This window comes from Otolemur garnettii, unplaced genomic scaffold (genome assembly GCF_000181295.1).
Source record: "Otolemur garnettii isolate 467f Iridium unplaced genomic scaffold, OtoGar3 scaffold00047, whole genome shotgun sequence".
In the NCBI taxonomy this organism is placed as follows: domain Eukaryota; kingdom Metazoa; phylum Chordata; class Mammalia; order Primates; family Galagidae; genus Otolemur; species Otolemur garnettii.
Genome location: NW_003852442.1, coordinates 1,894,189 through 1,920,172, shown reverse-complemented (window position 1 = coordinate 1,920,172; position 25,984 = coordinate 1,894,189). Strand labels below are relative to the sequence as shown.

The 25,984-nt window shown below is 45.1% G+C and overlaps 1 protein-coding gene across 4 annotated transcripts in view; it reads left to right on the top strand.

Annotated features, from left to right (window-relative positions):
* The window catches only part of CDH13 (cadherin 13), a 964,648-nt gene that overhangs the window by 484,585 nt on the left and 454,079 nt on the right, over positions 1-25,984 (top strand). For all 4 annotated transcript variants that reach the window (XM_012806161.1, XM_003791299.2, XM_003791298.2 and 1 more), the window contains one exon: positions 15,432-15,584. In XM_012806161.1, coding sequence (XP_012661615.1) covers positions 15,567-15,584 — 18 coding nt within the window. In that variant the 5' untranslated portion in view covers positions 15,432-15,566. The remainder of the gene's footprint in view (positions 1-15,431; positions 15,585-25,984) is intronic.

Here is a 25,984-nt window from a genome sequence, read left to right as displayed (position 1 = left end):
CTATTCTTAACAGCAGTGCAAAAGCAGTAAAGGAGATGAAGGTCACGTCCTCCTGCAAAGGGTGCGGGGCAGGTGGACATGCACAGGCAAAAAGTCAACCTCACCCTCAACAAAAAGTGAACCCCAAATGGATCATGAGCAATAGCGTAAAATGTAAAGCAGTGAGACATTTATGTAAAAAAGAAAAGGAGAAAATATAAGGGATCTAAGGTGAGGACTCGACACAAAGGGTGTGAACCCTAAAATGAGATAAATTTGAAAAATTAGGCCTTATCAAAATTAAAAACTTTCGTTCTGTGAAAAACCCTGTTAAGAGGATGAAAAGACAAGGCACAAATCAGACAATATTTACAAACCACGTATCTGACGAAGGATTAGTATCTAGAATACACAAAGAAATCAACAGCAAAAAAAAAAAAAAGCCCCAATCAACCAAATGAGAAAATGAGCAAAAGATATGAGCAGACATTTCACCCAAAGGCATATATATGTGAGACAGAAGCACATGAAAAGATGTGTAGACACATTAGTCATGAGGGAAATGCAAATTAGAACCACAACAAGCTATCCGTACACGCCTACAGAATGGTTGCCATTAAAAATAAATAAATAAAACCCAATACAGGTGAGGGTGCTGAGAAACCAGGTCAGCTGGACATGGCAGGTGGGACAGTGAAGTGGTACAGCCAGTCGGGAAACAAGTTCCTCAGTTTCTTATAAAACTAAACATGCAATTGCCAGAGGACCCAGCAGTGGCACTTTTAGGCATGTGTCCCAGAGAAACGAAAACTTATGTTCACACAAAACCTATATACACATGCTCATAGCGGCTGTATTCATATTTGGCCAAAACGGAAAACAACCCAGATGTCCTTCAGTGTGTGATTGGTTAAACAAACTCTGGTCCATTCGTACCACACGGGACATAGCTAAGCAAGAAGATGGATTACTGATCCACGCAACCACGTGGAAGAATCTGCAAGGAATCGTGCTGAATGAAAAAGCCCGTCCCAGAGGTTGCATGCTTTGTGATTCCATTTATGTGATATTTATTGTCTAAATGACAAAATGATGATGAAAATGGACAACAAGTGAGTTGTTGCCAAGATTTAGGGATAGAAGGATGATCTGCAGAAGAAAGGAGATTGTGGTTATGAAGTGGTAACATGAGTGTCCCAGTGGTGAAGGGACTGCTTTGGAGCTTACTAGTGGTGGTGGATGCAAAAACCTGTATGTGTGATAAAACTGCATGAAACTAAATGCACGCGCACACACACACACAACTGAATACACGTAAAACTGTGCAGATAGGATCGCCTGACTGCCAGTATCCCAACTGCGATGTCACACTGCAGTTTAACAAGACGGTACCATTAGGAGAAGCTGGGTAAAGATTATTTCTTGCAACTGTAGGTGACTCTACTATTATTTCAAAGTTAAAGCAAGTTAATCAAAAATAGAGACACACGCAGTTGTATACATTTAAAATACAGAAAAGGTCATCAGTATGTTCAAATAGTTGTTGGGACATTGAGCATCTTGTTTTCCATCTTTCACTTTAGTTTTCCTACCAGATTTTCCTTGAAAGAGTGTGTGTTAGTGTTGTAAAGAGGGAAAAAGCAAACGTGATTTGTTTTTTTTTTTTTTAGGTTCACTGCCAAGTACAACAATTTACAATGCTGGCTTTAGTTAATTGTGAAATGGTCTCTTTATTCTTTTCTTTCTTGTAACCCCAATGTAATGATAAAGCACAGACACGTACACACACACACACACACACAATCGTGACCTGCTCGAGAACAGTGTTAGGATTCAGTGTTCAAAGCTCCACATCAATAATTTGCAGCTAAGGACATAATGACCTGCTGTTGGCCTTGACAGACATTTGACCCGCGGAGGTTGTAAAGTTGGCTGCCTCAGTGTGGTTTCTGTTTTTGATTCATGTTCCAAGTCTAGTGTATAGATAAGAGGTGTATCTTGGTGGGTCGTTTAGAAGGGTAAAACCCTAACAAAGAAAATAATGAGAAAGAAACTATTTGGCAACGTATTTTATCCTCCCAGCCCATGCTCTGACTGCTGTCCTTTGATGCAGAGATAATTTGAAGAAGCCAGAGCATATGCGTGGTAGTAACTGAATAAATATATAGTCTGTTGTATGGAAAAAGGGCTCCTGAGCCTATAAAAGATTCAGCTCTTGTTTCCCCTTAGGAGAGGTATCCAGCCAGTATTAATATTTTAGAAATACTGGAGGGTAGAAGAGGAACCGTTACTCATCACTAGCATCTCCATGGTACTAAAATTAAATAATGGTTTTTTTTTTTAAGACAGAATTGTGAAAGTTGTGGAACTATAAAAAATATTCCTCTCTTGGGGATGGTGCATTTTTTGCTTTTATCTTTTCTTCTCCTCCTGAGAACATTTTGATTTACTTCTGTGATAAGCTTATAACAACCAGGGAACTTGGGAGGCAGGATGAGCGAGGCTGGGAGGAGGAGGGTGACAACAGCTTACAAATGAGCCTGGGCGAATTTGTGTGGGTCTAAGTCAGAAAGTGCCGGGACTGGGCAAGCATCCACTTTCCTCCATGTGGCAGGTACATTTACACACCTAGGCCAGGGCCCGTGCCCTCTAACAGAGCACTCATACTCTACACGGGGTGGAGGTCTCGGCATACTTGCCTGCTTAGTAAGAACCTTACAGAGAAGGTCCAGCCATCTGCTCCAGGGTCCAGCCAACACCTAGTAACAGCCAACTCTTCTCCCTGGGTAGATATCTGTTTGAGCTCTAAGGAATCCAGTACCCAGGAGTAACTGCCAGGTGAAATGCACAATAGTTTCAGCACAGCACCTGGATTTGTAAGACTTCAGTGACTATAATTTCATTACCTAGGATGCAATTTGAAGATTAAAAAAAAAAATCCTTTAAATTATAAAATTACTCTTCCTGACTTGTACATGGTATGTTTAGTTATGCTCTGATGACCACTGTTAACATTTATTGAGTGTCTACTGGGTGCTATGCCCAGCTTCATCTGCCCTCCCCAGAAGTTCAGAGCTCAGTTCTGTTATTCACAGGTGACTGAAGGGGGAACTGAAGCTCATGGGGGTGAAAAGATGTGCCCAAGGTGTCACTCCAAGAGCACATTAGAGGCAGGGCACAACTGACCCAGAAACCGTTATCTCACCCACTACACTATAGGGCAGGAAGGAGGGCCATTGCTTGGCACCCAGAGAAATGGAGGAGCAAGGAGCTAAAAAATTCTTGTCTAACCAAAGGGGAGAAAGCCGCTGAGCTGAATTTAAACAGCTGGACAGCAGCTCCCTCTTCACCTGGCTCACAAAGGTGCCCCACATATTCACAGAGGGTGGCCCCACGCTTGAGACCTCAGAGTCCAGCAGCTGCTAATGGTCTCCACGGAGCCTTGACCAGATGACAGTGTGGACCTGGGCACCACCGTCAGCCAAAGCTTTTCCACCCCAGGAAACTGGCCCTCTTTTTTGAGCTGAAATCTATCTGTTCCGTACCTTTCATTGATTCGTGTTTCTGAAACAAGACTTAGCCCATCTCCTATTTACTCAAGTTGATCTCATGGTATCCATGAGCCTATTACTACCCAGTAAGCAGGTCGCTCTAATATTAATAATGTGTGTTACTGGGATCATTGCACCAGGAGGGTCACTCAAAGTGGAGGACACCAGAGTATCTCTAAGCACTCAAGCTCAAGAGGCAGAGCTTGTCCTTTCCAGAAACTGACAAGCCATTTTGAGTGGCAGCTGGGCCTGTTCATTGATTTATGGACTCCTTTCTTTTTTTCTGACCATACGGTTTCTCATTTCACCACCTCTTCATATAGCTTCTTTGTTTATTAAAAAATATCTGGATGTCTTCTGCGGACCACTGTTCACAGCAGTGGACAAAATACACATCTTGCTAATGTGTTGCATATATTTAAATGGTAAATAGAGACAACAGACTTAAATATGCTGGGAAATACATAGAAGGACTGTAAGTTGACCACCCAAGGGACCGTAACAAACCAGTCAACATACAAAGGTGGTCACCACAAGGAACTAGGCCTGCCATACTGATGCATACATGTGGTGCATGTCCCATCTCTGAAAATTAGGCCAACTTAAGGAGGTGGTCAATGCAGGGAGGTTGTCACTGTAAGGAGGTGGCCACTGTAGGGAGGTGGCCACTTTAGGGTAGTGGCCACTTTAGGGTGGTAGTTGCTGTACACAGGTGTTTGCTGTAGGGAGCTGATCAACTATGGTGGTTCTACTATCTAGCGGGTGCTGAAGGTTCTATTTAGAAAACTAAAACAAGGATGATGTTGGAAGGGAGGGCACTATGGTACTTTTTTTTTTTTAACAGGGTGGCCAGGGAAGTCTTCCTTTAAGAGATGAGTATTAATTGAGACCCGGGAGCAGCTGTGGAATGAGCCATACAGACACCCATTCTGTAAAGGCCTAGTGAATTAAAGCTATTTACCAGGCACCACTGGGAAAGGGGGCTGGTGGTGTTTTGGTGTCAGAGTGTAATTTGGGATCAAGGTGGAGGTACAAGCTGAAGTGACATTGGATTATTTACCAGCTGTGGGATGGGACCACGCACCATGTTTGAGCCTGAACGGTCTTCATTTAACATAGTCTCTATTAGTCTCTTTCAGTTTTCCCTGTAGACTATATTCTTTGCCCAGCAGTGTCTCCTCAAAATGGCAGACTAGACTTTCATGCCAAGACCTTAAGGGTACCCTGTCTTTTCCTGTATCAATTCCAGGCTTCCTAAAGAAAATCTAATTGACCAGGCTCAACTTTCAGGTAGGAGCCTCTGGGTCAGTAAAGGGAAATCCAGGGCTAAAAGAGAGATAAGGCCCAAGCATGACACTTTTGGGGAAAATGACAACACAATAGGATGAAATAAATGGGGTTGGGTGGGAAGAGGGAGTCTTGAAAGAATTTAATCAGGGCATGATCCAATTGGAAGACACAGGAGCTGCTCCAGGGCATGAGAAACCTCAAAACTGACTACAGATGCTTCTAGCCAAGATATATTCAAGGAAGGACAGAATGTCAGGCTTTCAAATGAACATGATTGAAATTTTGTTTATATTTCCAGGCATCAGTCTTCACATTAAAAATTTGTGCTGAATTATAAGAATAATAAGAATAAGTGCGGTTACACTCTCAGAGAAAAGACAACACGAATTCCCAGGAAGAATTACTCAATTGTTCATGTTGATTACTTGCAAATGGGAATAGCTCCAGGTTCGTAAAGCTGATTCTGTTACATTGCTTTCTCCGAACTGTGGTTCAGATAAGTGAATAAATACTTGGTTTAACCTTTCTCTAGGACTCATAAAAGTCTAAACTGATGGAAGGCAGAGGAGCAGAGCAACAGTGAGAGAGAAAAGTTTGGCAAGTTAGTAAGAGATTAAGTACATATATTTCAACAGTGTCCAAGGGCATGATTAATTTATTACCCTTTCAGATGGCAGAAAGCACAGAGAAAACCTTCAAATTGTGCCATTACTATGACAAAGCTCAGGGCGTGTGAGAAGTTAAGGATGTTTCTGGCAGGAGCTTGATGTACAGAGGGAACAGGTGACCCAATGGATACATATAAATCTGGGAATAGTGACTTTGAAATCCTCCAACCTGGCTCTGCCACTGAGATAGACTTGAGACAAATGTTTCTGGCCAGTCTGAATGGAGGGCCATGTCAGTGTCACTGGAGTCCAGACTGGGAGCTCCTCCATCAGCCCCAGGCTCAGTGTCTTGTTGATTCCACTCCTATGGTGTTCCTACTCAACTCAACACATGCCCATTAGTTGTCCATATAGAGCATGGGTTTAGGCCATGGATTTTGGATGATTTGGTTTGAATCTAGGTGACTTTGGCAAAGTTTGTGGGATTCAGTTTCCTTCTCTGTAAAATGGGGATTATAATCAATACCTACCCCACAGAAATGTTGTAAAGATTCAATGAACTAAGGCATATAAAATCTTTACAATGGTGTGTGGCACAGAGTCGGTGTTCAATAAATCAGAGCCTCTGCCACTGTCATCATCATCAATATCAGAGGAAAACAATTGCCTTGAATTGTTGAGCATGTTTATGAACCTAAGCATTTCATATATCTCAAATCATTGGCTTATCATAAGCCTTTTATCATGGGCCTAATTTCCTATTTGGGAGAAGATAGGAATGAGGCTCAGAGCAGGCAGTATCTGCTCTTAAAGCAGGCAACAACACATCTTCCTATAAGTCTATATTGTTTATGATCTCTGAATTGGGATACATCTTTACCTAATTCCAAACCCTGTTCTCCTAAACACTTGTGTTAGTAAAAATAGGTTAGGCTCTGCCTCAGTGATAAGCAACCTTAAATTCCTCAACCTTTGGCAGAGAAGCAAAGCCTTCATTAAGCTCCATGTCCATTAAGGGTTAAGTGGGAACTATGCTCCTTGCTGACTCAGGACCCAGGTCAATGAGGCTAGTGGAATGTGGCTGGTTACCACAAGGAACACAGACGTTCCTAAAGCTTTTGCCCAGAATTAGCTGAAATGACACCATCACTTTCATTCACACTTACTTAGCCAAAGGAAGTCAAATGACTGCAACTAATTTCAAGTGTCTAGGGAAGTGCACTCCTGGGTTCCCAGAAGGAGAAGAGCTGGAATATTTGGGGGCAACCTCAGCAACTACTTCCCAGAGCCATAAATCTGGTTTATGAATAGAAGAGACAGCAAGTATAGGAGATCTAAATTTTCCACCAGATACTTCAGGAGCTATCTTGATTTACTATAAAACAAGGGACAAAGCCAAGGGAAAGGTGCCCAACACAAAGAAGATGTTTTGAGGGGACCTGGTGAGCAGGAGAGTGAAATTCACAGAACTCATTAAGAAATAGGAAACTCAGGAAGTGATACATGAGGACCTCCAGTTATTCACTTGGACAATAAAGGGATGCAAAATCATGGTATTGATTGGTAGTTAACAGACTCTGGGACCAAACAAGGAAAGCATGGTGATTAAATGACCCAAAGGTGTCTTCCCCTTTCCCTGATCTGCTTTAATAATAATTCCCCATCCCTGTCCCTGGAAACCTCTCTTTTACTTTCTGTACCTATTAATTTTCTAGATACCTTGTAAGTAGAATTGTGTAATATTTATCCTTCTGCAACTAGCTTATTTTAGTTAGCACAGTGTCCAAAGTTCACCCATGGTTTAGCATGTAGCAGAGTCTTCTTCCCTGTTGACAATGAATATGATTCTGTTGTAAAGACCACATGTACAGATTTTGTTTATCCATTCATCTACTGATGAGTTACTTTCCCATCCTTTCCTTGTGTTCATGAGTTATTTAGTAAAGATGATGTGGTAGTTGGCCAATAATAAATTTTTTAAAACTCTCAAAAGTAGAGTTTTTTAAAATGTTATAAATTGGAAATGAATCATTGACCTTTTGATTGCAAACAACGCCTATAGGCATTCAAACAAGATGCTGGGTGTGAGCAACCTTTGTAGGCGTGTTTTCTTTCTGAGCTCTCTGCAAAGGGTGAAAATACTTTAAAGACTTGGAAATTAAGAATAATTCTCCTCCTCCTCCTCCTCATTTTTTTTTTTTTTTGAATTTGAGACAAGAGTCTCTATTGCCAAGGCTTGAGTGCCATGGCATCACAACTCACAGCAACCTCAAACCGTTGGGCTCAATCAATCCTCCTGCCTCAGCCTCTGGAGTAGCCCCTGGGACTACAAATGCCCACCACAATGCCCAGCTAATTTTTTCTTTCTTTTTTTTTTCTTTTAGTAGAATAAACTGTTCTTGCTCAGGCTGGTTTCAAACTCTTGAGCACAAGTAATCCTCCCACCTTGGCTTCCCAGAGAACTAGGAGTATAGGCATGAACCACTAGGCCCAGCCTAGAAATGTTCTTCTTGAAAAATTAAATCATGCACCCCAGAGACAATAATCAAAAAATTATAAACTTTCAGAAAATAATGCCCATAATGAACTTAAACCTTAGGGGACTCTGCTGAAGCTGTGCTTTGGTATAATCATGTCTTCCATAAAAGAAGAAGGGAACAGAGCTGGCACAAGGGCTGCCAGTGTGGGAAGGTTATGTATGGTAGATTCAGATAGCCTCTCACCAGTGTTGCTGGGACTTTTCCTTCCCAAATGTTCCATCCTGTCCTTCACCTCAGCACCTCCCCTGAGTCTATAGAAACCATGTGAAATCAGCAATGGATGTGGCCAGCCCTCACTAGTGCAAGGTGCAGCGGGCCTCTCGCTGAGTTTCTCCACTGGGCAGGAGACCTTGGGGCTGGGTTTTCCTTAGTCCTCCTTGTTAACTTGTAACCTAGAGGTTTAAAGTAGTTGAGAGCATGAGGGAGAGAGAGGGGCCTAGTGTTACAGCTGCCTGAACTGCTGAATGGCCAAGTGTTCAAGTTCAAAGGCATGTCAAGGACTAAACCACAGCTGAGGATTAATTAATGCTTACGGATCACCTGGGAGAACCACTCTAATGATGAACACAAATGCCTTTTAGCAACTACAGTTAAGGGCCATAGTAATTTTTTTATACTATTTAACATGAACAGAAAACATTTTCTAAATTAGCATATACATCAAGCTCCAATAAGTCCTCCTAAATGTTTAAAGAATTATTATTTTCTTTAACCATATAAGTAATATAGGCTCACTTGATAAAACTGAAAATACTGTAAATGTGGAGAAAACGGTATTACTCTACTTTTCTCCCCCAGAGGCCAATCCTGCTCCCTGTGATTTATGCCCCTTGCTGACTGGGAGAGGTCTAATTATTTTCTTGTTTTGCATCTTCTTGATAACATTGCACATACCATATGTGTATGGGTTGCTGTCCTCTGAAATTGTATCTTCTGATTTTCTTCATAGGGGAGAGTTAGAAGCATCAATTTAGTTAGATGTGACAGGGAAGAGTGCGTGGGTACTTGGGAGAAGCTGCCTGGCATAGCAAACATAATGTTCCCTCCCCCAGAGGGTCACCAGTTAAAGGGACCCGTGTAAGGACAGAGAGGGGATTCGGTCTCTTTTAGCTCCTCAGCATGACCACTGCCTAGGAGGTCAAGTATGGGCAGTTGTAAAAAGAGAAATTAAAAAGCATTGACATTGCACCAGTAAAGGGCCAGCATTTTCAAAAAAAAAAAAAAGAAGAAGAAGAAGAAGAAGAAAGAAAGAAAGAAAAAAAGAAGGAAAGATGTGTACAACAGACCTTATTTTTATTTTTAATTTGTGAGTTTATGAGGCATTTTACAATCAATAAAAATAGCCAAATAAAGTTGCACTCGCTCACTCAGAGTGTTAATCAAGTATCTTCTAGTTTCTAAGCCCCTGAAATGTGAACAAGAATAAGAAATAGCCAGAGGGACAATTGCCACCACCCACAAAAAGGCAGTCTGGCCTCTTTGCTGTCACAGACCTTGGCGGTGAGGAGGGCAGGGCCCTGCAGAGGGGAACTGGATGCAGAGTGGGCAGGAGAAGGGGCAAGGAGAAGCTGCAGGGGGTGGGTGATGCCTGGCACTGAAGCCAGGAAGATGAGGAGGGGTCCCCAGCTGACTGGGTGGGGGTCGGAAGTCCAGCTAACACAGATTTAGAGGAAGTGACCAAACTCAGAAGGCCTGTGGCTGAAGGTTAGTTGTGACAATGGTCAGGGTTGAAGCAGCAATTGGAAACCCATCAAGGAGCACTAGAAGGGAAGCTTTAATCTGGGTACTGCCCCGGTCAGATAGGGTTTGCATTTTAGAAGCCCCATCCTGGTTTCAATTAGGACAGGAAATTGGACACACAGAGGCCAGTTCAGAGACTACTGTGATATTCGTTTACTTATTCATGATTCAGATGTTTACAGAAAACTGGGTACCGTGCACTGTTCTATCCCTGAGAACAGAACAGGCAAAGATCTCAAGTTGAGAAGGGATGGAGAGGGAGGTTGGCAGAGGGTAGGACTAGAAGCTCATATAACCACCATGATATACAGAACTTGGTGCCTGTGTCATTTTGAGATATCAGATGCATTTTCCACAGGGGGAAGAAAATGAACTGATGTCAGTGCAATTAAAGGCAAATCTGAACCCACAGGGAAGTTCTAGGATATACATTAAAAGCTGCATCTCACTAAGGCACTGGGGAGCTACACTGGATCTTGGATCAGAAAAAAGATAGTTGTAGAAAAATCTGTAAAATCTGAATACATAAAATCCGGAGCTCAGTCAAGGATAGTGATGATTTCTCAGCTGCAACCTATGTTCCACAGTTAGGTAAGATGTTAAAATTAAGGGAAATTGCATGCCAGGCATATAGGAACTTTGTATGGTCTTTGTAATGTTTCTGTACATCAAAAATTACCCCCTACAAAGTTTATAAATGCATGCATACACAAGCATAAATACCTCAACCACAGTAGTCCATATATTTTTTTTATATGTAAAAACATTGAAAACTTCTGTAGACCAGGCGTCCTCAAACTACACCTGCAGGCCACATGCAGACCCCCAGGACATTTATCTGGCCCGCCGGGTGTTTTTGCCACCACTGCCTGTGCTGCTTAGTAGCTGACTTGTCCTGGGGCCTGCAGTCCGGCCCTGCAACGGTCTGAGGGATAGTGAACTGGGCCCCTGTTTAAAAAGTTTGAGGACCCCTGGTGTAGAGTCATAGAAAAATACCTTAGAACACGGCATCACTGGTCACTTGCAGCAGAGAACAGCAGTGGGACTGGGGTTTAGTAGGGGAACCAAAAGGGACATTGGCCGTGTCCATATTGTGTCACATTCTGCCTGAAGTGTACGGCAGGGGCACCCTCGGAAGTTCAGGTTAAGCCTTCCCTACCTGCTCCAGGCCTCAGTATCCCCTGCCCCTCCCTGGATGCTGTGCCGCCCCCACAGCCAGCCATGAAGCTCTTCACCCTGGGGGTGCAGCAGGACTCCCCTGTGCAATGTACTCGCCTTTCCAGGGTGTTGGCAGCTGGGGCCAGGTTCTCTCTCATCCTTAGCTGTTTTTACCATTCCAACTCAGAGGACAAGAGAAGAAGAAATATCCTATTGTGAAAAAGATGTGTTGAATTACAAAGAATAATAGGAAAGATGAGCTGATTGTGAGGCCCTCTCTGCAGTGAACAGCTGCTGGGGAGCAGAGGCTGGAGCAGGGCTCCTTCTGGCCAGAGCAGTGCCCTGGGTTTCTTCTGTTGCATCACGTAGAAGAATAAAAAGAAAAGGACTTCAGGCTTGGCCGCTCCAGCTGTGGAGAAGCATCTGGACAATTATCAGGAGTTTAACACAGTATAATAAGAGGCTCCTGGAAACCCACTTAATTTGCATGGAATAGTTTCAATGTGTGGCTAAGGACGCCCTTGGGTTTATAGCCACTGCAGTTTCCATCTCCTCAACCAGTGACACTGGAGTGAGCTCGGGTCTCTCTAAAAACCCAGACAGAAGCCAAGAAGCCAGAAAGGTGGTGGGTGATGAAGGGGGCTTGAGCTTCCTCCTAAATCTACACTGAGCCAGGACGTCTACCTTCTCCCGGAAGAGCAATGCTCCGCTCTCCAATGCTCCTCTCCAAGGCTCCCGCACGCCCGGGGGTGCCTCTGACGTGTGTCGGTCTAGCACCTTTGAAAAATACCAGCTCTGCTTTACTGAGATCCTAGAAACAGGTTTTAAGATGAGTTCCTGTTACTGTTCTGTGTTTAAAATAGGTTTACCAAAAAGGTAGCAACAGCCCCAGCCTATTTTTAGCAGAAGGCTCTAAATAGTAGCGGTAGACACCAGTATCAGTTACCCTGAAGAGGGTAGCAATGAGATCTGTCCAAGGCAGTTACCTTCAAGCTACATAAGAATCACCTAGGGGGGTTATTAAGGCTCAGGTCACCAGGCCTCACCCCTGCATTTCTGATTCAGAGGGCTTGGTGGAGCCTGGGAGTTTGTGTTTCTAAGGAGTTACCAGGAGTGCAGACACTGTTCCCAGGAACCACCTCTTGAGACCATTTGTTCCAGGGAGAATGGGGCCCTCCCTGCCCCATGCAGATGCTGCCACAAGGCTCATCTTCCTGGGGACACCATACCTGGCTGTGGATGTGTCTTCAAAGGGGGCACAGCTTTGAAGAGCAGATGGCAGGGCCAATAGATACATCCATTGCCATGCTCTTAACAACAGAAAAATATCAAGAGACAGAGAGTCTGTGCAGTACTAAGCAGAGGCCTCACCATGGGGACTTGCTCCTTCCCTGGGAAATAAATCCTTTTCATCCAGCAGCAAGGGCTAATTCAACAGGTAGCTCAAGCTCTCTGAGATAGCACAAGGAAATGACCCAGATCCATCCTGGGCAGCAGAAGGGAGTGTCACCCTCAGGGGAGTTTCTGAGTTTGAAATTCAGCTTCTGTGCTGGACACGAGGCAGAGGGAGAAGAGAGTGGTGATATTTGCCCCAAGAGGCCCACCGCCCACGGTGTTTCTTCCAGAATTTCTGGGTGCTGTGTTCCCAACTTTTTCTGAGCAGGGGAGGTTTAAGAAAAGGAGAACAAAAAATATAGAAGGCTTCTCTGGGCAGGTCCTCACCAGCAGCCCTGTGTCTGGGAGACAGATGGGGTCAGATGCTCTTACTGGGAACCATGATTTTCCCATGGCTTTGGAGGATTCTCATGTTTGTTTCCCATTAGAATGATCAGGACCTCTTGGATGGAACCTGCCTATTTCTGGCGTGCCTAGGAGAGCAAGGGCAATGCACATCTCAGTGGAGGTTGATGGCAGGGACCGAGAAGAGCCAGGCGTGCCCAGTGCCCCTCCCACCTGGGGAGTCTGCTCCCAGATCACTTCACTTCAGAAAGGTTTGCCAGGTTTGCTTTTACAGAGGAATTCTGTTCCCTCAGAAAGGGACTTCTTTACATGATGTCTAACATGCATCTTGTGCCTGGAAGCATCAAAAATACTCTAGGTTTGCTGTGGTCATTCTATTAGCATTGCAGTTGTTACCTGTGATCGACTGGGCCCCTTTCATCTGCCAGGAACTGCACTTTCCATACACCATCTCAGGAAGCCTCAACAAGGCTGGGGAATGATTCATTTTAAAGTTGAGGCAATCGAGGACTTAAGAGGCAAAGGTCCATGCCCAAAGTCACACAGCCGATCACTGGCAAATCTGGGATTGTAACACATGGCTGTCTGAACAGTGACATCCTTCACTAAGGTACTTTGTTGCTACTGTGTTCCAGACACTGTGCCAGGCACTGGGACCCCAGGGTTGAAGCCAAAAAGCTACAGCTGTTGATATCATGGGCCCTCCACACAGAAAGGACAGGGTCAGGGGAAGAATATCAGTTGCATTAAATCCAGTCAAGCAGTGATTGAAAATTCTTATCACAAACCATATTTTTAATCTTCCTTTATATCCAATTTTCTGTTAATCTTAAAAATGCAAACATAGGTAATTGGTGTTTAATCAAAACTTTCCAAGTATTTTAATAAAGAATAGTTTTAATCGAAAAGAAAAAAAAAAAAACCTGTGTTATATGGAACTATGCCTTGCTGGGCCTCCAAGGGTCCTGCCTGGTCAACCATCATGTTCAGGCTGCCTTAGGCACCACTGCCACCTAGTGTCAGACATCGGAATTGCAGGCTTGGTGGCCCTTGAGGTGACCTCTGGGGGATGCTAATACACTCTGAGAGAAGGCAGGTTTCCTGACCCGTCCACTCCACCTACACTCTCCAGGCACTGTTGAGTATGTTTCAGCGGGTTCCTGATCATTTGCAAGTTGGTTGCAGCTGGATCTCTATCCAGATTATGTCCTGAATAGCTATCCTGTTTATGACCTTTAAATTGTTTTGCTATAATCAAATTAACTTTCGAAGGTTCTGATGATAAAGTGACATTTAATGCCGGCAAATACTTGAGGATAAACTCTAGAAACAACTAATGCATATAATAATTCTCTCTTTTGTTGTACGCCTTCAAATGCCATCAAAAGATACCTCCTCCCCTTAATTTGACCACTAAATGCTTCTCAGCCCATCCCTGTATAACCTATGCTAGTGACTCACCATTTCTGAAATCCTCTAGGCTCTCCCTCTCCCACCTACTGCCTTTGTCTTTGTCGTTCCCTTTGCTTGGAACTACCCTCCTCCACCTTTACCTTCTGAATTGATTCTTCAAATGTCTGATCAAGGTTGAAAATCTATAGAAAAATTCCTTGAATTAAATTCAGAAATGACAATGTGGTGTTGCAGTATCTCTAGAGCAATGGGAGGTTCTGAACACATCTTTATCTCTTCAAGAGTTCTTCCCATTGCAGCCTTGCTTAATCTCTCTGCATCTCAGTAGTTTCATCCATTAAATAGGGAATAGGGATAATAACCCCTGTCCCCAGCACTCTCTGAGGTTTAAGTGTGTATGTGTGTGTGTGAATTTTTTTCTCAGCACCATGTCTTGTTCCTAGTAGAATCTATGGGGCAGGTGTAGATGACTAGGTGCACTTCTGATGACTGGATACATGTGAAATCTAGAGCATCCATCAGCCGCTGCCTAGTATAGCAGTGGTCACCAGCCTTTCTGCCACCAGGGACCAGTTTCATGGAAGATAATTTTCCATGTATCGAGAGTGAGGCATGGTTCCTGGGTGATTCAAGTATAATACATAATGAAATAATTATACAACTCACCATACTGCAGAATCAGTGGGAGGCTTGAGCTTGTTTTCCTGCAACTAGATGGTCTCATCTGCAGGACAATGGGAGACAATGACACACAGTGAAGTGTGTTGTGTATGTCCTCGGCTCCACCTCAGATCAGGCATGAGATTCTCATACGGAGCACACAGCCTAGGTCCCTCAGGTGCACGGTTTACAGAAGGGTTTGTGCTCCTATGACAATCTAATGCTGCTGCTTACCTGACAGGGGGCAGAGCTCAGGCGGTGATGCTGTCCTGGAGAGCAGCTACAAATACAGATGAAGCTTCCCTCACTGGCCTGCGGCTCACCTCCTGCTGTGCAAGCCCAGTTCCTAACATGAACTGAGGTTGGGGGCCACAGCAGTGTAAGATTGTCAAATAAATTGTTTTCATTGCCTATTTCATCTTGCTCACAGAGAAAGTAAAACAAAATTTTATTTCTTGGAGTTAGAAACAATAAAAATGCCCCCACTTTGCAATTATTGCCCCCCTGGGTCCATCACTACACATCACCTGAGTGCTGGTAAGTTCCCCAGCTGATAGCTGTCAAGGTTTGGATGACAGGATGGAAGGTATTGAACAATGATCCTATTTTAGGCAGCGCTACTTTTGTCAAATCTTTGCAGGCACCTGTGTGTTGAACCCATGATTAGTAGATGGGTCCCTGAGTTAGGTTTTTAATGTGCTTTCTCTGTGTTTTTCAGACAGTCTTAAATGTCGGTGTGTTTCTCTCACCAGGTAGTCGACAGTGACAGACCGGAAGGGTCCAAGTTCCGGCTCACTGGAAAGGGAGTGGATCAAGAGCCTAAAGGAATTTTCAGAATCAATGAGAACACGGGGAGCGTCTCCGTGACACGGTCCTTGGATAGAGAAATGATTGCTACTTATCAAGTAAGTGGCCTTTCTTCCCCACCCTGCATGCAGAGACATGGCTTTCAAAGATTGTTTTCTTCCCACTGAGCTCATTATCTCTGTGCCTTGCCAAACCCAGGACTGTGTGGCTTTAGGGTGTTACTGTGTGAGTTGGAGTTGAACCCTGACAGGGTAACAGTGGGGGTCTCCATCTCATCAATGGAGCCCTCTAGGCCTGCATCAGACTTTGGGTAGAGGAGACTAAGAAGGGAGACCTGGGGGCAGTTCAGAGGAGGTCAGAGCCGCTTCTGTGAAGCCCTCTGGGTCAACTTTGGCTTTCCAGAGATTAGCTGGATGATCTAGAGCTGTAAAAAGTGTAATCTTCAGACCTAGACATTCTATTTTTAGAAATCTATTCTAAGGGAATGTGGAGGAATTCAGTTCAGTTTTGTTATAGTAAGACTTAGTCCTTGAAATGAAGACAATTGTTAAATCTTCAGCAATAGAGGAGAGTTTGAATTACAGCACGTTTTGCAAGGCAGTTTTCTATAGCCATTTAAAATTCTTTTAAAGAAGTTTTAGTTATAATGTGAAAGATTCAATGGATGTGGTATTGAATAGAAACAGAACATACAAACCCATACGTTATCCTTATTATGGATTAAGTATTTGCATACATCGTGATGTGTGTATGTTTAAGAAATATGGTAGAGAAAGAAACAGCATTAATGGCCATGGTTTGGAGTTACTGTCATCTTTGTTTTTCTTACTTACTCCACTGCATTGCTGTGAGCTTCCAATGAGAAGATACTATTTAATATAAGGGTGTTGGAGGCATAAAGTACTGGACAGACAAGGCAGTGTGGCGGAAGGATGGCAGGTGGTGGGGTCCCTACCTCTGATGGGTCTCACGCTGAACAATGTGTTCAAAGGCCTGGGGTCTGGAACAATACGGGTGCCTTCCAGACTCCCCCCTTGGAAGCCTTGCCAAAGACTCTTCTGAGCACCCACAGGGGTGTCACCTGTCAGTGAGGAAGGAGCCATTTGTCTTCTCAGCACGTACCCAAGGGAGAGTTTGGTGATTGTAGAAACTGTCCATTGGCATCATGGGAGATTTGACTGTAACCAGTGGTGACCAGCAGCTATAAGTGTCCAGCCACTGTAGGAAAAACTAGCAACAGACTGTGTGTAGGTGTCCTCTGCTCCTTCCCTGCCTGTCAGGGATTATCCATTACATTTCAAACACAAGGAACAATAAATTTCACAATTTCATAGCATAGTGATTAAGAGCTCCAGGGTCAGAAAATTGTCATTCAAATCTCTCTAAACGTGGCTGCGTACTGAGCTGTGAAATCTTGGGCAGCTCTCTTCTCCTCCCTGATCTCGTGACTCTTGTCCACAAAGTGTAGCTACTACTAGCATCTCCAAGGATCACAGACGATGAAATTACTAGTGTTTGCTAATTAGCTAATAAAATAGAGGTTGGTCTATAGCTTGGAGTATCTCATATCTCATACTTTTCTTTGAAAGTGAGGCCACAGAACATCATGGTCACTAACAACAGGGACTCTGCAGGCACCACACTGGCTGGATTCAGGCCATGGCTTTCCTGTGGGAACTTGGCCGGTGTCTGACTCAACTTCCCAACCTGGAAAATGGGAATAATAACAATGAAGTTGATGATGACCTCATAGGATTTCGTGAAGATTAAGTAAATTATACATGTCAAGAATTTAGAATGATAAGCACAGCATAATCTGACACATGAGTGGGAAAGATCAATCACGTTCAGGCCAAAACAAGGCAAATGAAGACTCCAAGGACTGTGAGATGGGCCCAACCTGCTCATCTCACACATGACTCTCTGTGAATAATCTTGAGTTTTTATCATAGTTTCATTATCTACTTAATAGCATATAGATGGTTTAATCAATTAATTCATCCATTCTACATCTATTCTCTAGGGTGAGGACATCCTAACAGGAGGTAAGGGAATCTCAGCTTTCCTTCCAAGGCTTCATTTCCGAATAAGCTGATTTAAATTCCTTATTATTGTATGTAGGTGACATGGCAAGAATTGTGCTTGTTGATCATATGGCTTGCTTTACCCCGGTACAGGGCTACATATGCCTACTGGAATGGCTACTGCTACTTGGTGGGAAAGCAGTTTCTTACTCAGCACAGAGTTGCCGTGACCTAACCAGGGCAAAGCCTGAGTCACCCTTGACTTTCCTCCTAATGGTCTGGTTTCTAAGGCTACTTCCCTCCCTGCCTCGTGCCCTTCAGTTCTGTAATTGCCCTGCTTTTTCAGTCTGAAGGTCCCTAAGATCTGAAGGTCCTGATGGTTCTGTCCTTGGTTCTCCTATTTCTATTTTTTATTTTATTTGAGAGTCCCACTGTGTCGCCCTCAGTAGAGTACTGTGACATCACAGCTCACAGCAACCTCGAACTGTGGGGCTTAAGGAGTCTCTTGCTTCAGCCTCCCAGGTACCTGGGGCAACAGGCAACCACCACAACACCCAGCTGGGTTTTTTTGTTGCAATTTTCATTGTTGTTTAGCAGGCCCAGGACAGGTTTGAACCCTCCAGCCCTGGTGTATGTGGCCAGCACCCTAACCACTGAGATGTGGGCACCGAGCTGGTTCTCCTATTTTTACTCAATGAGAAGTAGCTTACTCCTTTGCTGGTATTCTCAGGCACGTGGATGTGACAATTCCAGTCCATTCCAAACACCTATTTAGAAATACTTCACTGCCTTGGTAACACAGCAACATCCATTGTGTTCACGGAAGTCGGTGTTGTTGGCAGCGAACCTGCTTCTTCAAAGAGCAGAATCCAGGCCTCCAAATCCCCATGTTTTCATTTCCACTCTTGTAAGTTTAAAAGGCAGGATGTATTGCTGTCATAATTGCTCCAGTGTTGTTGTTTATGTTAAAGTTAAATGCTGCTTGCGTGCAAGTACATGCTAATGTGTTAACATTTCCCAAATCCAACGAGAAAGCATTTTGATCTGAGCCTCAGGGATCTGTGTGATAAGAAATAATCAGGGACGCAGTCGTCCTTGGGCCCCTGATATGAACCATCATCGGAGCTCCTGTTTATTAAACACTACATGCTAGATATTGTCCTAAACACTTCAGATGCTTTCTCTTATTTAATCCATTTCACACAAGAGACTTGGGAAGTAGGTGTTAACACCATTTTACAGATAAGCAAATAACTGTTAAACAACTATTTCAAGGTCGCACAGCCAGTACATATTGGATTTGGGATCCATACTTGCTTTTCTGCAGCTCTAAGCCCTGCATTTTCCATACTAAGAAACACTTCTTCCTAATTTACCCTCAGCTTGATTTTCACATCTAATCTGCACAGTCCTCACTCCCCTTCCTGGGAGCTCTGCTTACTGGGCCAGGGAAGGGGCTGCGATTGGCCAGATGGAGTGTGACTTCTTAGACACCCTCTCACGGCCTCCTCACCACTGCTCCCTGCCCCAGCCCCCCAAAGGGCTTCCCGTACTTCTGACCCGAAGTAGCACCTGGCAAAATAATTTATCTCTTGAAGTATTGGAAGCTGACATATTAATGCAAAGCCTCCTGAAATATGACTCATTATTATGCATTTTGCCAGCATTTGAGTGATTTGTGAACTCTTCATTGGAATAAAGTACTGTAAATGATTCATGAATGACCAAGTTTATGAAATTCTATAAAAATATTAGCAGGAGGTAATGATTCCCTCACACTGTGAGTATGATCTGCTGGCTGCAAGTTTGTCAATACCGGGTGACAGCAGTGGAGCGGGGGGACAGGTGGAGGGTTTGGGCCGGGCTGTGCAGGGGGTCTTAGGCAGGACCATGGTAGAGGGGGGCGCCATGGACAGGAGACCTTCACCCTGATCTGTGGTCCAGTGAGGTGGGTGGGAGAAGAGAAACCCTTGGAAGAAGAATGGGGGCTAATAGTTACTGAGCACCTGTTATGGGCCCAAGACCCCCCTACATCCCTGACATGCAGAAGCCTAGGAAAATGGCTTTTTATCTTATCTTCACCAAATGAGTTAGCCGAGGGCCAAAAGGGATCCCCAAGTATATTGCTATTATCTGTGTCAGTGTCAACATTTCTCAAGCATTTACAATGCACCAAGGCTCTGTGCTAAATACTTAAATGAGGATCTCATTTAATCTATGTAAAGATGAGTTTGATAGGGCAGGTTACTGGAACCACCTGTGTTCTTGGCCACACACCATGGACAAGATCTCTGTGTCTCCTTCTGAATATTTCTCCCTATTTTCTACTATATAACTTGCTCTCCTTCAAGCCAATTTCTTGGTCAAGTTTTGACTTTGTGGTTAAGAGCGTTGCCATATAATTGAAGAGAACCTGGCAGCCAGAAGATGTCCTTGTTCATATGTCTCCATTCACTAACGTGGCTCTGCCCCAATCCCAACCTATCTGTAGCTGAGAGACAATTTGGCAGAACCATTAAAGTGAAAAATGGTGCTGTCATGTGGAAATAGGCGTGTCATAATGTTAGTGATCACGTGACAATTGGAGATAAAGATTTACCCAGATGAGAGAGTTACTCAGGTGACTAACCTGTGTATAATAATGTCCATGCTTATGCATAGATAAGGCACATGTTACCTTTGTGGGATTCACCATCCATGATGAGATTTGTACCTGGAAGGCCCCCACCCTTAATGTCAGGGACAAAGGCACATGGGTCTTCTTCATCCTCTAGTCCAGCCTCCCACATGGCCATCTTTCTTGGTCAGAATTTTTGGTATTAGTTAACAAAATCCCTTCCAGTAAATTTATAAAGAGTTGGATTTATTGAAGAGGGCAGGTCGAGTTGCCAAGTAACCTCATTTGCATGGCCAGAGGAGGATGTGCTGGGGGGAATACCCAGTCACATACACTACTCTGGCATGAGGTTTCCCAATATCAGCACTACTGTCATTTGGGGTTCAGTGATTCTCTTGTATGGGGGGGCTGTCCTGTGCACTTAGGATGTTCAGCAGTAACCCTGGCCTCGGCCCATTAATCAGCCAGCAGCCGGCACCTGCCACCCTATCTGGATGATCAAAAATCTCCAGATATTGCCAGTTGTCCAACATTTTTCCCACTTGAGAACTACAGTTCCAGAGAAGTGTCTTAGTCCATCTTGTGCTGCTATAGCAGAATGTCTAAGCCTGGGTAATATACAAAGTATAGAAATTTGTTGGCTCACAGTCCTCGAGGCTGGGAAGTCCAAGGTCAAGGCATCAGTGGGTTCTGTGTCTGGTGAGGCCGCCTGAGAGGGTGCCTGACAAACATGATGCACCCTCCGGAGGAGAGGAGGGCTGAATCCTCATGTGTTAGAAGATGGAAGGGCCAACAGCGAGTGCTCACTCTCAGAAACCTTTTCACTAAGGTATAAACCCACCTGTGAGGATGGGGCACTCGTGGCCTAACCACTTCTCAAAGGCCTGCTCCCCAGTGCCAATGCGTTGACAATGAAATTCAACATGAATTATGAAGGGGACATGCATTCAAACCAAGCAAGAAGCCAACACTGCTGCAGCCTCTTCCCACCACTTTGCTCTGGTGCTCAGAACTGGATGTAGCAGGTGTGCTGTGGCTTCCCAGAAGAACCAGGTGACTCTGCCACGTGCCTTCTGGAACCTCCGATCTGCAAAACACAGCTGCTGCCTGTGCCTCTCACTTCCATCACATCCCGAGCTGGCGCGTCTGCAGGAAGGGGCGGATTATGTGCCGGGTTCTAGCTGCAAGACAGGTGGGCCAACATAGTTTTTAGTTTCCCAGGCTCTTCAGTACGGGAAAGTCAACTAGTCAGGGGGTCAGGGTGCCTGTCGTCACCTACGACATCAGCCATGTCACAAGTACAATTTTATTCCAAGTGAGAAAATGGCTATTCAAGGGCAGGTAACCTGTTCACACTAGGGAGAGTGTGGTTTGAAACCTATGATCCTAATTTCTCTCATCATCTTGATCCCGTCCCTCAGGAACACACATGTAGCCTAGGAAAGGGCCCTGAGTGGGAGGGAACAAAGAACTGGAGTTAAAAGCCTGCACTCTGGGGTCAAAGACGCTGAGATTAGAGTCTGGACTCTGCTCGCAGATGAGCCCTATGAAATTGCCGTTTTTATAGGTGGAAAAGAAGGTGAACATCAGCAGTTTCATGGTTTGTCCTAATACAATGTCGCTTTGGCAAGTTATCTCCTTTCTGGAAGGAAAATAAGATTACAGTATCATCTCCTAATGGTGTTAGAAGTTAGTAAGTGAGATGTTGGTAAGTGGGTAGTTCTCAGCCCGATCACTCGGTAAATGTCCCAGAATTGGGAACCATCCAGTCACAGATCAGCCTTGTAAGTTAAGCTCCCGGCAGGCACAATGGAGGTGAAAGCAGGTGGAAGGCACCGGCTGGGAGTTACATGTTTGGATGTCAGGCGTGCTCTATGAAAGGGCATTGTCTAACTGGACAGTTGTCAGAGTGTGACTCCAGACCAGCTGGGTCACCTGAGGACTTGTTAGAAATCAAAGTACTCAGGCCACTTCCCAGAGTTGGGTGGGTCAGAAACTTGGGGGTAGGTCTTACAAGCTCATGTTCAGCAAGCCATCCAGGTGAAGTTTGCCTCCTGAGTACCACACCATTGCAGCTGACCTGATGCATTAACTTGCCTGGACCAAGGTGACTTTTGAACCTACTTCACTGCAGTTCTGCCCGGGTAACTTACCTGTGCTGTGCCATTTGCAAGCCCTCTACCTCTGGCCCAAACTCTCCCAAGCTGCCTTGTTTTGGTTTTATTAATGGATCCTGAGAACCCATCAAATCTACTCCATCCGGCCTACACCCTGGATGACTCTTAAATGCCATGTTACTCATTACAGCTTGCTTGTTCCTCAGAAGCTAATCTTTTAGGTCAGAGATAAAGATGTCTTCAGAAGATTGGAGCTGGTACAAGCCGAGATAATTCCTAATAGGAGGAAGTTGGCCCTGGGGTCAGCAGAACTAGGTTTCCTGCCTGATTACATCTGTGACCTTGAGCTTTGCTGCACAAGAATTACCTAGGGGGCTTTGAAAACCCTGATGCTCAGGCCAGCTGCACCTCAGGCCAATTAAATCCACGTATCCTGAAGTGTGACCAAGTACCTGTACGTTTATAAAGCTCTCCAGGCATCTCCACTATGAAGCCAAGTCTGAGAACCACTGGGTTAATATACCTCATCTCTCCCCAGTTTATTCATAACTAGGAGTTGGGATAACAGTGCCAAGGCGGAAAATTTGTGTGAATTTCAAGAGATAACCTAACAGTTTCTAACACATGATAGTAAAAAATCAAAGATCTTTGTTCCCTCCAACACTGCTTAACTGTGAGCAAATATCTGAAGCTCTCTACTTTCTGATGTCCCTTAACACAACAAGCACTTAAAAATAGGGTTGCAGAGAAACAGAAATTTATGAACAAATGCATGGTGGTCTCCTGACTGCTTTAGAGATGAGCAGTTGAAGGTTTGGTCGCAGCAGCTCCACCTGGCTCTTTACAGCTCAGCTCCTCACACCCACAAGCACTTCACTCTGCAACCTGGCCTTATCTGCCAGGTGCAGCCGGTGAAACTGAGGCCTGAAGAGGTTGAGCGACGTCACTGGGCAGCCACGTCCTCGGATTAGACCGCCAAGTCACTGCCAACTGATTACTTATTTGGTCCACTAAGCAAAGCTGCTTCCTCACTCAGGGCTATGGAAACATATTTCTCTGAACTTCATTAGCACAAACTCCTCCGAAGAGGTTCAGCTTGAATCTCGGCAGGAGGGAGAACCTTAATTCTCGCCGCCCCGCCCCCACACCAGGCCTTGCACTCCCAGGCACCTGGCCCACACTTAGGACTCAGCACACAGTCCTGGAATAAATCAGTGATGTGATGGGTGAATTTTCTACTTCCATTGTCTAACTGCAACCAAGTCTGCTTCATCACAGCTGCGGCTTCACGTGGCCTGGCGGTGTTCTTTTTTTTTTTTTTTTCCCCAAGGTTCTGAAATATTACAATACATCAGAACTGGAAGAGCCTTTAGGCACATTTCATCGAACCCACTGAATTGACAAAGAAGAACAAGTTAAATACTTGGACATCTGCTCAGGCTCCCAGCACTCAACCTAGTTCCAATGTTTATCCCTCAGTAACAAGCCTCGTGGCTGACCCCTCTGGGACCAGAACCTGAAAATGCAGATAGGGGGTCCAATCTGGCTCCCACCACCCACTACCCATGTGTTTGCTCTCCTCAATATGCATAAAGATAATTTTTTTGTTTTAGTAAAAATGTGCTAAGAAGGGAGGAGTCTGTGAGGGGCACAGACCAGGAAGAGTGAGAAACCAAAGGGAAGATGGGGCAGGCCGTCCCGGCTCTGGCACCTCAAAGTGGGGTTGCCATCCTTGGGTTCGAGAGCAGAAAATGATTGAAAATATATTTTCTTGAGATACTCTGCAAGATTGAAGGTGAGATCCAGAAGCCAGTTAAACTGATCACAAAAGACTGGGTAAGAGTCTGGGTTTAAGCACTATGGCCATGCGACCAGGGGACAGGGGCTACACAGTTGGAAAGAGCCCCTCCCTGCCCCCCTGCCACACACGCAGACACTCGCAGCAGTGTGGCTGTGGGAAACACAGGTCCTTAGGGGTGTATCATGGTGGAGATTTCCCTCCAGGGGCTCCAATAAGGAAGCAGCAGCCATTGGGAGGTGGTGTGGAAGTGACATTGGTGGGGACCCTTGTGAAGCCAGCCTTGGAGCCCTCAGGAAATATGTGGAGAATAAGACCCCTGATGGAGGCCGAGCTCCCCTGGAGCAGGTCAGAAGCCCAGGTCCCTGTGATCAGGGGAGATGTGCAAATGTGACCCAGGCATCAATCAATGGAAGAGAACTCAAACTCTGTAAAATAATTTGAAGGTGTTTATTCTAAACTGACATTGTGGGGGTAACCATGCCCACGAAGCCTTGAGTAAGTGGCCCTGCTCTGCTGGGGTACAGTTGGTTTCAGCCATGTCAGGGAGACAGGAATTAACTGCAAACTCATAAATCAATAAAGGTATACGTTGGTTGGGCCCAACAAGGTGGGACATCTCAAAGCAGGGAAATGTGGGTTATAGGGGGCTTTAAAGATTCGTTGATTTGTAACTGGTTAAAGAAATAAAGCTCTGTCTACAGGTCTGGAATGTTTCAACTTAAGGATGTGTTAATCAAAGACAAATCAGACGTGTACCCAGACTCAAGTGACCTGTTCAGTAAACTGATGACCTGCAGGTGTGCCTTAAGCTGTGTCTGGCATGACCTTACCAAGGGGATCTCTAAGAAGGGAGAGTGGCGTGCCCAGGCATGTCTGACCTCCCCTCTCACAGCTTGCTTTAGGGTATTTCTGGGGTCCATTCACTAGGCTGGGGGCTTAAGATTTCGTTTTAGTTCACACACGTCATCATCCATTGCTGGCCAGCCTCTCCCTAGTGAAAGCAGGTTACCTGCCCTTCAGCAGCCCCATATCTCACCTGGAATATGCCTGTCTGTCTTCTGGGGCTGACTCATAGTAGACAGAATGGTCGCGTAGGAGCTGTTAGGAGCCGGGCTGCAGCGCTGTACCCCTCCACCCCGTGCTCCTGCCCCCACCCTATGTTCCTCCCTATGAAAAAAATTATCTTCACGGAAAAATGGTCTTCCATGAAACTTACAAACTGGCTTCACAGCAGGGGGTGAACAGCAGGCAATACAGCAAAGAGGCTTCATCTGTGTTTACAGCCGCCAGCCATCCCCCATCCCTTGCATCACTGCCTGAGCTCTGCCTAGTCCTCTCTCCCCTCTTGGAAAAGTTGTCTTCCATAAAACCAGTCCCTCATGTCAAGCTATTCTAGGGGACATCTGGAAATGGCTGTCACAATGGCATCTAGTAGGTTGTGGGATGCTACAGAGCACCTGTCAGTTTCTCTGCTCTGTGGGCACCCAGCCCCGGGGTTGGCAACTTAGAGGTCTGAAATAGCTCCTGGTCTGTCCACTCAGTATTCATCAGGTGTGAATGGTCAGTCCGGGTTTGCCTCTTGGGCACTGCAACAAGAGACAGCCTGCTGGTGGTGCTCACGGTCTTGCTGGGGCTGGACAGGTGACGACACTGGTCAGGGGACAGGAGTGGGCCTCCAGAGGACAAGAGGTCAAAGCCGATGCTCAAGAATGAGGAGCGAGCAGGTGGTGGGGAGCTAGACAGGGCAGACAGTCACTCTGAAGAGAGGGGACAGAAGAAAGAGCTTGTGACACCTCGGGGGAAATGCAGCTCCTGACTGCTGAAGGTGGGACACATCTGCTAAGGAATGAGCTTAGACGTAATGCCCCTGTGGTGGCAGGGACAGGTGGTGGAGGATTTGGGGCTGAAAAGTGCCACGATCAGATGTGGATGTTGCAGG